This window comes from Hippoglossus stenolepis, chromosome 13, assembly GCF_022539355.2.
Source record: "Hippoglossus stenolepis isolate QCI-W04-F060 chromosome 13, HSTE1.2, whole genome shotgun sequence".
Taxonomy (NCBI): domain Eukaryota; kingdom Metazoa; phylum Chordata; class Actinopteri; order Pleuronectiformes; family Pleuronectidae; genus Hippoglossus; species Hippoglossus stenolepis.
In genome coordinates this window covers 22,249,317-22,264,545 of record NC_061495.1, presented here as the reverse complement: position 1 = coordinate 22,264,545, position 15,229 = coordinate 22,249,317, and the positions used below count along the sequence as shown (strand labels likewise).

The 15,229-nt window shown below is 40.1% G+C and overlaps 1 protein-coding gene across 3 annotated transcripts in view; it reads right to left on the bottom strand.

Annotated features, from left to right (window-relative positions):
* Positions 1–15,229, bottom strand: part of kalrna (kalirin RhoGEF kinase a) — a 132,749-nt gene that overhangs the window by 74,340 nt on the left and 43,180 nt on the right. For all 3 annotated transcript variants that reach the window (XM_035174234.2, XM_035174233.2, XM_035174232.2), the window contains exons 6-14: positions 15,068–15,151; positions 14,496–14,627; positions 13,240–13,362; positions 10,592–10,714; positions 10,089–10,280; positions 8,262–8,393; positions 6,814–6,912; positions 6,535–6,666; positions 2,568–2,690 (exon numbers count right to left, since the gene is read on the bottom strand). In XM_035174234.2, the coding sequence (XP_035030125.2) occupies positions 2,568–2,690; positions 6,535–6,666; positions 6,814–6,912; positions 8,262–8,393; positions 10,089–10,280; positions 10,592–10,714; positions 13,240–13,362; positions 14,496–14,627; positions 15,068–15,151 (1,140 nt within the window). The remainder of the gene's footprint in view (positions 1–2,567; positions 2,691–6,534; positions 6,667–6,813; positions 6,913–8,261; positions 8,394–10,088; positions 10,281–10,591; positions 10,715–13,239; positions 13,363–14,495; positions 14,628–15,067; positions 15,152–15,229) is intronic.

The window sequence follows — 15,229 nt, the reverse complement described above, 5'->3', positions numbered from 1 at the left end:
GGCATTCGACAAACTGGATTAGTGTAGGTCTATTCTGGTAAATATGAGAGATTATCACTGAAATATTTCACATAAGAAAATATATGTTACATCTGAGATATTTGGGACTCCTGGAGGTTTGCGATGTGTAACAGCAGAGAGAAAAATATCTTTTACGAGTTAGGACATCTGGGTGTATGGTTACAGTATTGGTATCTCAGATGATATAATAGCAGGATTAGTTAGAAGATAAAGATTACAATTTACAGGAGATTATTAGGCTCTGTTGCGTGACTGGTTTGGTTGTGGGTGAGGATTTGAAAAGGGAGATGACAGAAAAGCAGATTTAACCCTGTCACCTGAACACAGAAGCCTGAACGTGACACTTTAGGACATTAAAGACAGTAATATCGGTATCAGCACTGCTGCCCAAAAATCCATTTCCATCAGGCTTTAGCAACCACCCGCTGATACTCTAGTGACCGCATGCTGTAATCGTCTTGGCATCAATAAAAGCAACCGCCCAGAGGAACCCAGAAACTGCCAATCAACATCCCAGCAACTGTCCAGAAACCTGAGAGCCACCTGAAAAGCATCAGCTACCAACAACCCAGTTTTCTTTGCATTATATTTTCCATACCGTGGCAATGTTATCACACTACAATAACCAGAATAATGTTAGTTTTAGATCTGACCTCCCTGTCAACCAACCACTGTTGGTATGAAGCAGTGACAACCCTCCCTGGGGAAATTAAAATCCAAGGCAGTAAGAAGAAGCTGATGAATTACGGCTTTAATATGAGTGAATGAGATCTGGGTTTTCATTAAATCTATTTCATGACTAGTTGGTTCTACCGGTGAAGCAGACAATCAGATGTAGAGGATGAGAGCTGAGATTAAAAATAGCAATGATGATGGTAAAAGGACATTAAAGCTCTCCGAGTTAAACACAAATAGAAGTACATACAAACACTTTAATTAAAATGGACGCTCATATGCGCCCTCAAGAGAAACTTGAGACGACCCTGTTTTCTCCGCTTCAGGAACAAAACTGTCAATAATCAGATATGTTTCTTCGTGTCTTTGTGTTTACATGCGAGAGAAACTATCAAAGTGCCCTGTGAGTAAACAAACTTATGTATTCATGTATCGTCTTGTATCTTAAATGAGCACAAAATTTATTAATGTTATGTATATTGCTAAGAGGAGAGCTTTGCCAGCACAACACCACAAATGGCAGAGAAACGCTAACGGGGAAAACGGAGAGAGAAGGAAACATCCGACCCAAATAAAGCTGATCCACAGCAGGTTATAAAGGTTAATCCTAATCCAGAGTGTAAACATCACATTACACAACTACACGCTCTTTTATGGGATTGGCATTCACACTTTTATAGGATTATCACTGTACTAAAACTCCACTGACCAAAGTGGGAAAATTATTTATTAATTACCATGGATTCTGAATAAATTCAAAGTTAATATATTTAAGACTCTGCTGGACGCCATTAGACCATTGTTCTTTTTTACAAGAACTAAAAAGCACTCAAATAAATCCACTTGTTGAAGAACAGCCTGAAAATGAAAACATATTGGTGGACTGAGATGACCTTGGTGAGGTGGACTCAGTTAAGTTTGACACAACAAGAGCGGAAAAGAAAGAGAAGGAAAATGATAAACTGAGGAAGGAAAGAAGAAAAGAGGTTTTTACCATCCTCAGCAGTCAAGGAAAATGTGTCATACACTTGGTACATACAGCTTTCAATGTGCCTGCTCACATGGGAAGAATACAGTTTAAGTATTCTCGTCATCCATCCCATCTATGGTGTCACATGTAAAAAAAAAGGTTCTTGGAATCCAATTAAGCTGGGAACCATGGCAGTGTACAGTATGTCTGTGTGTGTGTGTGTATAACCTTATTTTATACTGTCATGTGCTATCCGAGAACTTACATGACTTAAAATCAAATCAAAGTGGACAACTTCAGTCACTTCACTTTCAGAGTCAAAGCCCTTTAAGGCTTCATTTGGATTTGAAATATTTATGCTGATGTATTTTTTTTTTTTTTTACTTCCTACAAAATTGCCAAAATGCTCATCTTCTGCAGCCTTGTCTTTGCCACATTTTGCTCATGTTTTCTAAACTTCCTCTGAGACCTTCAACAGGTTTTGTTTTCATCTTTATGCCCAACATCTCAGTGCCAGTGTTTCCTACACGATCGAGCGTAGCACTGAAATTCAGGAATGGATAACATCTTCTGCAGATTTTTTTTAGAAAAGGATTGTAACCATAAATGGTTATGTCGAGGCATATCTTCATGCTTCCTGCCACCAGCAGCCATTGCGGTTTTGAAAATTTGGGATTAATCAAGGCAGATTACTTACAGATGCTTGCAAGAAAGGCAAATAAACATTTCATAAAAAAACTAAATACTTCATGATTTTCGTGGTAGAAGTGGATCTTTAAGGGTGTAATTTAGCATTTATGAAAACATGGCAACACATGGAGACACAGGTAAAATTGTTTTGCTGTTAAAATAAAGCACATGAGTTAAAGTATTGCTCTTTCCTTTCAGCAGACAGACTCACCTGAGCTACGTCTTCAAAGTCGTCGTGTCTTTTCTGCAGTGCTCGGGCTCGGTGAAGGGATTTCCCGACACCAGTGTGTTTGCTGAGGAAAGCCTCGCCGTGGTTTTCTATCCAGTCCATCACCTGCATAAGAGAGAGAGGAGACAGCGATCGTCTTCAGATCATCTTCAAACACACACTCAGGATCAAAGGTCACCTGCTCAATCTTGTATTCCTGGCACTGCACCCTTTTTTTTTTTCTCACAGGGTTCGTACAGATCAGCAGCGCAAAATGGTCCCAGGCCTAATGAATTAGAAATGGATCAGATAAAACCTTCATGATCTGAGAGGGAAATGTAGGTCACTGCAGCCGAGAAGAACAGGAGATGTTGAATATTCTGCGCCATTAGACGACTGCAGTCCAAACTTGAGCAGGTGCCATCCTTTGCTTTGTGGTGCATTTTCTACAATGTTGGAACCTTTTTGGGTCACCAGCCATAAGTGAACGCCCAGGCCCAGGCACGTTAATGAAGTAATGATGTAGTTGGAACGAGGCCTTTGATTGCTTTAAATGTGATGATTAGAATTGTTAAATCAATGCAGAATGTAACCAGCGAAAGTTGGAATGTTTTAGAGCAGTGGTCACCAGCCTTTTCGATCACTTTAATATGTAGCTTCTCAGTTCCACAACATGTTCTGCATAGGAGCTGCTACTGCAGCACAATGTTTGTACATATAGGCTTTGATTTGAATATGGCCACAAATAGGATTATTACCCTGTATGAAAGAAGTCCCTTGTACTAAAATAAATACCAGTACTACACAGTATGAAGCCGTGCATCTTCCCATCTTGCAAATATTTCACAATAAAAAACCCTTTTTAAACAAGGGAATGGATTCCATCAACAGAAACGCTGGAGTGCTTTTATTTTGAAAAAGGCATACAGAAAGTGTTGCAACCATTTGTTTGTGACATAAATTCATCAGATAAACATAAAAAATCAGGTGAAAGATAATTTTCTCTGTTTATTCTGCTGTGAAGCTCTACGGTATGTAGAGTCTTGACATTTACTTTAGTACATGAACCAACTTGTTCTTGAAGGAAATGCAGGAGATAAACCTGCAGCTCCACCACCAGTAGCGGACACACAGCACGTGTGAAAAACAGACAACCGACACACAGCTGATCTGCGGCGTGACGACAGCCAGTGAGTCCAGAGAGTTTGGGGATCGACAGTGAAGATTGAGAGATCGACCAGTAGATCGCGATCGACGGGTTGGCGACCACTGTTTTAGAGTAATGAATTGACATTTCTTGGTGCCTAATAGCATCCAAGCAGCAGCGTTCTGAGCTAGTTTAGATCAAATCTTCACACTTTCCTCCCTGTATAAGTGTACACATATTTTTCTGCTGACACAGCTTGACATTTTTGGTTTGACCTACACAACCCCCTGTCCGCGACCGCATCTAAAAGCAGCAGATCAAGCTTCAAATTGGAGAACGGACTCCTCCTCTGCACCGACATCACCTTCAGCACAACGCATTAACACATCACTACATCTGGGCCTTGAAGGCGCAGCGTGTACGAATGAACCGTGCTGTAACTCATGACGTTAGCGTCGTGCAGTCGGTCCAGCTGGAGCCGCGGAGAGGTCAGGGCCAGGTCGCAACATACAAACTGAAACATGCCGACTGCAGCTGGACTATCTTTGTTTGAATGCGCAACTAAAGCTGCCAAATGAAACTACACACCCAATATGTTCTCTTCAGCATCTCTCTCCCTCTCGCTTCCTCTCTGGGGCCACATATATTCTGTAGCATTACAACTCTGCTTGGAATAGGCCTGTTTTAACTGATTTATAGACTATTGGTATGAGCACACTCTCTCACGCGCTCCTTGTCTAAGTTTCTATGTACTGTGTAACTCTCACCCACTATGTGTCTCTCTCTCTCCGGGGTCTCATAGAAAGTGATGCATGACGAGTTCTGCTGGCAACGCTCTGTGTTCAATGAATTTATAATCTATTGATATGAACTCTTCTTCACTTGCGTTTTCTATCTTTTCTTTTTCTTTTTACTTCTCTTCAACACTCCCTCACTCCATCTCTCTCTCTCTTGGGTCACATATAAATGTTTGTATGGTTCACACCCGATGCCCTAATTCTCTCTACTGAGTCTCTGACTGTTACAATAGTTCTCTCTTAAATTAATTGTGTGTGGGCGCGCATGTGTGTGTGTGTATTCCCAAACTACTGAACGTGACCTAGAAAAAGAAGTAATATTTAGGTTTACATGGAAACAGCAGCAGTGTGGAGTTTGAAGAGTGGCTTTATTCTGCTGCTTATATATGAATGACTGTAACTGACACTTTTTTTTATTGGTGACAGGAAATAACAATTGAAATCATTTTAAATACCACCCGCAAGAAATACCGTTTGAGTCCAAATGACAGCTGATAAAAATTTGAAGAAATTACCAAAGGTCAGACTTGAGATATCATGTTCAAGAGGCCAAAATATGTTTTTTGAGGTCATGTGACCCTAACCTTGGACCTTAGACCACCCAAATCTACTCAGTTCATCTCTAAGCAAACATTTATGCCAAATTTGAAATGACTGTCACGAGGCTTTCTTAAGATAACTTGTTCACAATGCAAAAACATAGTAAAAATAGACATAATGGACTATTTTCTGTCTTAATTCTATCATTTTATCATTCCAACCAACCAAATATATAAACATCATTATATGGCTGGATTAAGGCTGCAACCAAATGTTTTTTTCACAATTTGTATCTTTATTTCCTTATTTTCAATGAATCAATCTTGGTTTGAGTCACTGAAGTTTCAGGAAATACCATTGTCTAAGATCCTAAAACAGAAAACAGAAAAGCAGAATGAAATTGGCTCACGCCCAGACACGAACCTCAGGTAAGTGGTTTAGATAAAGAAGTGATGTAAACAGAATATAGAGAAAATATTCAACATTTTTATTTATATGATAAACGACTCAAAATATTACTTGTTTTGAGAAATAGTTGACAGTTTACTTTCATTTTTATTGTTTCACCAGCAGACTTGACTGAAATCTCATTTCCTGACATATCCTGTCCTATAAATTGCATCATTTATCTGTTATACTGTCCTTGCTTGCAGATGTTACACATTAACATCTGTAAATCTTAACTGGCTCTGCTGTTCCTGTTTTAGCCTGTTGGTGGAAAAACCTGAACCTTATTGGCTGCGATTCTGGACGACACTGTCAGGGGCTGATTTCAGCTGCTTTGCATCAGCGTCACTGTGTGTTTTTACTTGTTACTGTACTGTACTAAAAAGGCAAGTGAACATGTGGATTTCAGGATTTTCACTCATGCCAGTTGTATTTGGTTGTACCTCATTCCTACTAAATGAGTGTTAAAGCCACAATAAATCATATTGAAGAAATAAAACAATACTCGCAACCTCTTCCTACCACAATGATAACATTCACTGCGTTTAGTTATAAATAGCCTTCATAAATTGAAATTCTGAGTTCCTGAATATCTATAAAAAATCCAGTAATCTGGGACGACACCTTTCCAAACCCACGCAGTCTGCTTGTCTGTCAAATGTCAGCAGTGGTACGAGCAAGAGCAGAGGATTCTATCTGAGGCATTTTCATGTTACACAATATGTGTCGCTGGGACGACAACGAATAACCGAGCTGTGGTGATTCTCGTCTGCACTGCTGAGAAAAGTTCACGACACACACACACACGACTGTGGTCTGCTCACTTGATTACATGCTTACGTAGAAGATTACATGCTCGACTGTGGTTTGAAAGAATTCTCCAACCTCATTGAATAAAACTTTTACAAACCGCCTTCAATAAACTCAAAACAGCAATAAAATGTAGTGTTTCACTTGTGTAGGCACCAGAAGTGTGTGTGTGTGTGTGTGTGTGTGTGTGTGTGTGTGTGTGTGTGTGTGTGTGTGTGTGCACACACACCTGCTGGACGTCCTGCTGGAACACACACAGCTGCAGTCTCTGGTGCAGTCGGACCTTTCGGTGCTGCCAAATGTTTTCCAGACGCCGCTGATGATGGAGGACCTCATGAACCACGTCCAGGATGCAGTGAACCTGCAGAATAACACAAAAGTTAAGACATTTTTTATTTACCGTATTACATTTTTTTATTTAATTTACAAAAAACGTAAAGCTGCTTCTCTTTTGTAATTGGCCAGCAGAGACAGCCCTGAAAACACAAGTGAAATCAATAGCACTGACCGCTTTGGAGTAATTGGCACTGGCTGTCAGCGAATCAGAGTTGCCGGGACTCAGAGGCCTCTGGAGGACATCCAATAGGGCTTTGCCATCCTGACTCACCTGGAAACACAGAGGTCGGTCACAAAGAGATTATAAAAGCAATGCACAGAGACAGAGAGAGAAAGAAAGAAAGAAAAACAAGTAGACAGTTCATGTATTTTCTGCTTTTCAGATCGTTTCCTTCTTTTCCTCTCTTTGTTATATAAATTCTTCTGCATCTCATTGTTTACAGCACTGTTTGTCTTCTTCTATTTTGCATTCACCGCATGCTAGAAACATCATGAACAATTGCTTGCTGCAGGAAAAATTGTAAAAGATGAAGTGTCTCGGACATTTGCATTCTCACATACAGCCTCTCCAGATAATTTCAGGAGAAGTTCCAGACTTCTGTGCTTGTCTGAAAGCAGCTTAATTGTTTCTTGAATCAGGTCAAGAGTAGAAGATAAAACACTTTGTAAGCGTGTCACTTTTTGCAGCAGGCTCACACAAAACCATGCTGTCATAGCTCGCCAAGCCGAACCACTTCAGCCTCAGCCCAAAGCTTTGAGTGTGTGTGTGTGTGTGTGTGTGTGTGTGTGTGTGTGCGTGTGTGTTTGTGAACTTATCTTTCCACAGACAACCATGAATTGAACTAACAGTCTGTCTAAAGATACAAAATCAGACCAAAGCAAAGAGCAGAGGAGAGCAGGAGACTTCCAAGACTAAATTTAGTGGAACACAGGTTTTTGTTTCCAGACAGCAGATCTGGACAGTGGGGGTGCAGCAGCTGATCAACACCACCCTGTCATCACAGCCAATCACAGCCAGCTGCACTCTGCTACCGCACAGCAACCCTTTACAGGAGAAACCTCTGTACTCTGCAGTCCCATTTTACCCTCCTCGCACTATTTCTGAAAAAATTTCCAACACACAATTATTTTTTATCATCAGCTAACAAACTGAAAAGGTTTCATGGTCTTTTCGACGACAAATATTTGTATTTTGGAGGGATATTTTCAGGGCATTTCTGATGACTTGAAAGCTATGATTGTTTATTCTGCAGTGTAGGGGCAGTAAAAGCTCCAAATATTCCAGGGCACGTACAGAAATGGAACAAACAAGAGAAACAAGTTGGAGCGATGCTACACCAGTGCCAAGTGAAAACCAAACCACAAATGTTTTGTGTTTTGTTAGAAAATACAAAAAAGCGATTGAATAAACTGGTGCCATTAACTAAAAGAACTGGCTGTGTACGGTGAACTGAGACTCCATGCTTCCTACGTTTAATTTAGAAACCAAATTGGATTTTGTCAAATCGAATTTTGGTCATTTCGATTTGAGTGTAACGCTGACCAAAGCCTTCGTGAGCTGCTCGTCCAGCCTGTAGTTACAGATCTCAGCTAATGGGTTATCTGGGAATGTGGATTTACCTCAGTGTAAGCCTGGGTTACCTGCTCGTACAGGCTCTGGTGGCGGTGGATGGCGAGCTCCAGCTCCTGCATCTCAGAAGGTAACCCTCCCTCACTGCAGACTTTACACCAGGCCTCCACCTCCGACAGGAACTGAGGAAGCAGATAAAAACACGTTGGAAATCATACAAAGAGTGAACTTGTATGTCTTCGACCAAGAGCGCAGTTTCATTTTTTCCAGACTCATATGATGTCATATGAGTTCACCGTAACCTCTGGCCACTGAAATCTAATGAAAATGTGAAGGAGCCAAAAAATAATATTTGTGAGGGCAGTGTGACCTTGATCTTTGACCTTTGACCACCCAACTCATCAGTCAATCCTTGAGTCGAAGTGAAGATTTCTGCCAAATTTGAAGAAATGTCCACAAGGTGTTCCTGAGATATTACGTTCACAAGGCAGCGAATGTGTTTTGTGAGGTCAAAAAAAAGAATTTTCCTCAAGGCGAGATATCGTGTACACAAGAATGGGATGGACGGATGGACAACTTAAAAACATAATGTATGAATGAATTTACATAACAATTACTGTACACTGTCAAGCCTTCACTCTGTCACAGTTTAATTTTTGTCCTGGACCTTATTTTTCTGATATTTGTCCAAAGCATAGAGCGGTGCGCTGCCATGACATTTGCTTTGAATAGGTATTCATCATACCTATTCAAAGAAATTTAATTATTGTAATTTGTATTGGTAACTGTGTGCTGCTGTGACATTTTCGGTCTGTGTTAATTTCCCTTCCTGAAAATCTACTTAGAAATATTACACAAGCTTCCATTTACTCTATGTAGCCAGTTATCTTTTGCTCGTCTCTCGTTCCTCGTCTTGTGTTTCATCTCTCATCCTGACACATGTTTGTTTTTTTCTGTTTCTCTCTTTCTCAGTCTGAGCCAAGCCTCCCTCTGCCCCCATCCTCTTTCCCTCTCTCCCTCTGTTCCTCTTTCATGTGCTGCTCTCCCTCAAATGTACACTTGTAGCTAATGTCAAGGGCCCAGCAGGAATCAAACAAGTCCCATCTGTTGCCATGTCAACCTTCCAGGAATCAGCAGTGGAGCAGTTTGATTTATTAAATATAATCAGACATACAAAAAAAAAAAAGTGCCGTTTACATTTTACATTCTGGACAAGCGTCTGCTGCAGAGAGACCCCGAGATTAGATAGTTAGCAGATCAGCAACAGAGCCGCAGCGGCAGCAGCAGTCTCACAGTAAGTGGAGCATCCAGAGAATTGAAAGGGGAGTTCTTACATAAGCGTAGGATGATTCTTTTTCACAAAGACAACCAGTGTGTTTCTCCAAGAGTATTAGGGCCACTTAAAGGGGAATAAATAAGCCGCAATTTTACAATAATGAAGTTTTAAATTTACAATAATAAAGCCAAAACTTACTGAGAAAATGTTTAGTATTACGAGAAAAAGAGATTATGAGAGAGAATTCAAATTTTGTGAGATTTGATTTTAGGCTACGTGTGCTTTTAGAGTGGGAATATCAGATGATCAGCCTGTCGCCTGCTTTAAAATGAGGATTGTTGAGATTTTTGTTAAGTTGTACTTAATTTATACTTTTATTTCACATAAAAACAAGAAGAATTTGGCACATCAGCACCACATTATCATATATTTCCTTAATATTACGTCCTCTTCTCAATTTACGACTGTATTCGAGTACGACCTTATAGTACGATCCCTCATACTCATACTAAGTCTTCAGTTTCCACCTAGTGCTTGCTGGGTAAAGAATTATCCTCACTACTCGTTGCAAAGTTCAGTTCAGTTTTATTTTTTGCCTCACCTGTTCAGCCTTCTGGTGAAAGACAGACGACATGGCGAGGATGGTGGAGCGCTCGTCTAGCGCAGCAGCAAAACTTTTCCAGTCCTGATCCAGCTGACCTGAGATCTGTTTTATCTGTGTGGAGGCGTAGTGACCAGCCTCAGCCAGACGGCTCGCCACTGACATGATTCTGTTGATGTTTACATAAGCATTCTGGGATAGATAAAGATAAAATGCATTCATTATTTAATTATTGCATTTACATTGCATAAAATACTGAGTTAAGACACTCAAATCTTTATAAATGATGCTCCTAAACCACTCAATTATCTAAATATGTAAATCAGATCAATTATGTCTTGCTATTGTACATTTACACATATTTGTCATATTAAACTGGACCCAACAAAGTTCTATTTTATGTATTTAGAATTGTATTTAAGTGTATTTTCATTTCATGCCATGACATGCAGCGATGTACAGTGATGTAATGTTAGATTTATGATTTCAAAGACATTATCTACCATGGAGTTCATGGCAAAGTGGTTGTGTTGAGTCTGCAGCTCCACAGCATGTTGGTAAGCGCGGCCGATCTCTGTGTGGCTCTGTAGGAAGAGTTCCTTGTTGTGGCTGATCCAGTCAAACATCTGCACACACACAAACACACACACACACACACACACACACACACACACACACACACACACACACACACACACACACACACACACACACACACACACACACACACACACACACACACACGACCACATTATTAACATGTAAACTTCCACTGCAAATACAGAGGAATAAACGCAAACCATCTGCTATGTGAAAAGAAATAAGAGACCACAAGATCATTTTCACTGTTTTCTTAAACTCTTGTTATTATAACTTAGAGAATCTGAGGCATTAAACAAAAAAAAGGAATATTCCTTTAAAAACACAAATGTTATTTTCTCCTTTTGTTGACTTTGTCTTCACCAGCTGATCGGCTTAAAGCCTGAGAGGCCAGGACAACCTTCACGCTCACTCCTCCGTCTGAATCAATCTTTCCAGACAGACGAAGGCGGGGGGTGGTGGCCCTGCGTGATCACCGTGGTCACCACCACATTTACAGGGCAGTATTTTCCACAGAAAGACCTCAACGTCAGGTCTGACTGTCTCAACTGAGAGGGCCAAGTGTTTTCCCGCAGTGTAAACTCGTCCACACACCCCCGCAGCTACTCGTTACTGATGTGGACTAAACAGTTTTCTTATTCCTCTCTGTTTGCATGAGAGTACATGTTACTGCTCCTGCATGTGGATTTCTGTGTGGAACAACACAAGTGTTGTGTACATTCTGTACTTCCATCAACAACACCGGAACTACTACAACACTTAAAGCTCTGTTAGACAGGACTAAAGGTTAACATGGTTGAGACAATCTTAATCCATGTTAATAACCTTGCTCATCATTCACTACTTTTGCCATAATGACTGGTGTATCTGCATCCACTCATCTTTAAAACTAACCCTTTACACCTGAAAGTCTGAACTGAGCTTCATGTCTTTGTTCCATTGTTTTGGATCTGGTTAGTTTTGATTTCACATTGTAATTTAGGGAGCGCACTGAATTATTTTGTCCTGTCATCCTCACAGAAGTGGGCTGTGTCAACCTACACTTGACAGTGATTGGTTTGCAGATGGGCGTGCGTCTGGAGGAAAATTAATGAACCAGTTCATTTGGTCCATTTGGTTGCCATGGTAGCATCATTATGGTATGACTACCAGCATCAGCACCTTCAGGCGCAGTAGTCCACACTAGTTCAAATGCACCAAATGATCGTCCTCATCGTTCAAACATTATATCGGAGGAGGAGAAGACTGCAGCTGCTTCCTCTTCTTTTTCTTCTTTTATTGTTTATGTTGTCGCTACTTCCTGTGATCGTTTCAAAAATCTATCTATCCAAAACTGTGTTTTTACTCTGCAAATGAACCGAACCATGGCTCAGTTTGATCCGGACCCAGACCACCTCTGAACCTTTTTGGTTAAGACTTAACTGAAAAGATCCAGACTTAACTGAAAAGGCTGAGGGTAGGTGTGAATGAGAGGGAATTATCTGGGGCATGAAGGTTTTTCCTGAACCTGATTTTTGTAATCCTCTGAATGCCTTTGTTTATCTGGTGATTTAGAATTTTCCAGTGTTGATGTCATTGTTTACATGATTGTTGTTATATTGCATACAGGATATAATGGTAACTTTTGGTGTGTAGATGTCACACATCAGTATATAGTTATCACACTCATCATCTATGTAGGTATTTCATTGATGTGTTCGAATGCTGCATTTTTACTTTTACTTGTCTGGTAATGTTTACAAAAGAAAAACATTAGAGAGCGCGTGATGTTTCCATATATAGTATTTTGGACTAAAACTGAAATAGTTGCGTGCTGTCGTAAACAGGCTGGTATGTTAATGATGAATGGAATCCAAACATTCACCCGCAACTGCAGCTAATCACTTCACTGATGTAAGCGAAGCAGTGCTGGCTGATTTTCCACTGGATTAACTGCTCACTGTTCCTGTGTTTAGACAAATGCTAAAGGATATTTCTTTTCGGGCGCCTTGAAGTTTTTTGGAGGCATATACAGTGACACAGATAAGATGAAAAGAGGAGAGAATTAAATATACATTATGAAACTGTCCTGGAGGCAGGAAAATATACAAAAGTTAAAATCCTGGATGAAGCTGAACATGAAGTTACAGTGGAATTAAGAGCAAAAAGTAAATCTGCCCTGTAACTTAATAATTAAGGTCACAATATGATACTGAACCAAAGGTAATGATCTGTAGTGATTGTTTCCTTTTTATGGTATTAACCTTCGTAACCTTTAACCATTTTTATAGATTCCACAATAGCAAATATTTAGCACAGCTTTTAATGATCAGCACATTTACTGTGATGATTAATTCAACAATTTCCCTGTGCAGCAAATGTCTGAGGCGGTTTCACAGTAAAACGCTGCTGGGAATCAGATTTATAGGTTAAGACATAAAGTAACAAGAAGGTGTCATTGGAGGACTTTTACTGTGAAGCAGTTTCAAGAATAAAATAAATCACGCTCCATTTTTTTTACACACCACACATCCCTAGCGATGATTTCTGCTCTGGCTCGGGTGAGACTCACCTTCTCTGCGTCCTGTTCGAAGAGGCGGAGCTGGAAGCACTGGTCCAGCTTGAGCTTTCTGACGTGCCACATTTGATGGAGGTGCTGCCGCGTTGAGTGGAGCTTATCCAGCAGACTGGCCACCTGGTGAAATTAAATAAAGAAGAATTGTTAGATGATGTTTCTTATGATGTCAGACTTATTTAGAGTTCAGCTGTTTATGTCGACTGGTTACAGGATAGAATCTATCCCTGCTTTCCCTGCTATGATCTATCGGATAGATCATAGCAGGGAAACATGTCACAGTTCATGGTCGGACAATTTGTCTGAATAAATAAAACATATAGTGTTTATTTTATCCTCCACTTTAATATTGCCAGTGTGAACATTTAATGTTTAAATAAAACACTTTTTAACTTTTGATGTGATGGGAGCTGTCATTCAAGTGTTTTCTTTGGTTTGCTATCCAGTCAAACACACCTCTAAATTTTATTTTGCTAATCTAAATGCATATTCAATTTACCATGAATTAAACAGGTAAATTAAACAGGTTTAGGAATTAATGACGGATAAGTTTAGTTTCTTTATTTTGCTTTTAAACTGCACCAGTGTGTCATGTAAGAATAAGCACATCCAGTCTCCTGACATAACTCTAAACTGTCGGCACATGTGAGTATTTTAAACAATTTATTCATTGTTAATTTATTTAAAAAACAGACGTGTCCTTGAGAGGCTGTTATATTAAATCGGGTCTACACTTTAGAATTTAAGTATGTAAGACATTAGAAGTCCTGTATCTTTTAAGCCTTGTATTAAAAATTCATTAAATGCATTCCTCTGTTTGTAATGTACAGTGTATCTACTTCATGCCAACAACCTGAGAACTGAAACTCAATGAGCTCTTACACAACCCCTGCAGAGCCCTTCGGTTAACAAGCTAACGAGCTAACATGCGGCGAGTACTTCTCATTAGCTGTACTGAGAGCTGAGGGCCTGAGGAAATAAAAGAGACTATGCACTTAATCAGTGATTATACTATAACCTACTTCTGGTGTTTGTTGGTGTATGTGTTTAAGAAAGTAGAAATAAATCGTTGTATTTTTCAACAATCAAGAAGCTTTGAACCATTGAATCTTTTACTTTTTTTTTAATTTTTTTATCCCTGGACCTGTTTCGAGGCCTTTTTTTTCACTTACATTTTTAAAGAGATAATATCAATGTGCTCTGTAACCAGCCAGTTAAATTTCCAGCTGGGGTGAACATCCCTGGGGAATTACCTTGGGCACCAGGCTCTGGAAGTCAGCAGAGCCAGATATGCAGTTCCTCCCTGAAAAACCATCACTTGATCGGATACACTGCAGCAACCTCTGGCCTTCCCGGTCCAACTCCTCAATTGGAGCCTTCAGCACCTACAGAAGAGGAGGAGAAGACCGTATAATGTTTTTAATGGCTTATATAACTATAGCCACGTTTAGACCATAGCTACATTAAGACCATAGGAACTTTCCCCCGGAACTAGGAACATTATCAGGAACCCCTCACGTCTCCGCCAAAGGGATCAGTGTCTAAATTAAGTAGAATATCTTATTAACCCAGAAAAAATGTCCATCTAGGGAGGTAATACTTCATGAAAGTACCAGAACTTTGGGATGGGACTTGCACCATGAAAGGGGCCAGCCGCCAGTTGTTCATACGTCAGCAGACTAATCTGCCTCATCTGCCCTGGTCTTTAGACAGCAGATATAAGTTCCTGGTATTAAAAGTTCCTTGTACTTTCAGTCGAAACACATAAAGTCTTGAACATTCATTGTCTTTAGATGTGTCTGTCCTGAAAGTAGCTCTCTCTCACCTTTTTCTTAAGTTGTGTGTGTTCCTCAATCAAGCGACGAGATCCCTCCACATCTGCAGGAAACTCCTTCTTGGACAGAAGCTCCTGCAAAACACAGCACACCTTTATAATACTGGGATGGACAGCTCCTTCGATCCGTTAAAACCATCCATCTTTCCCTGA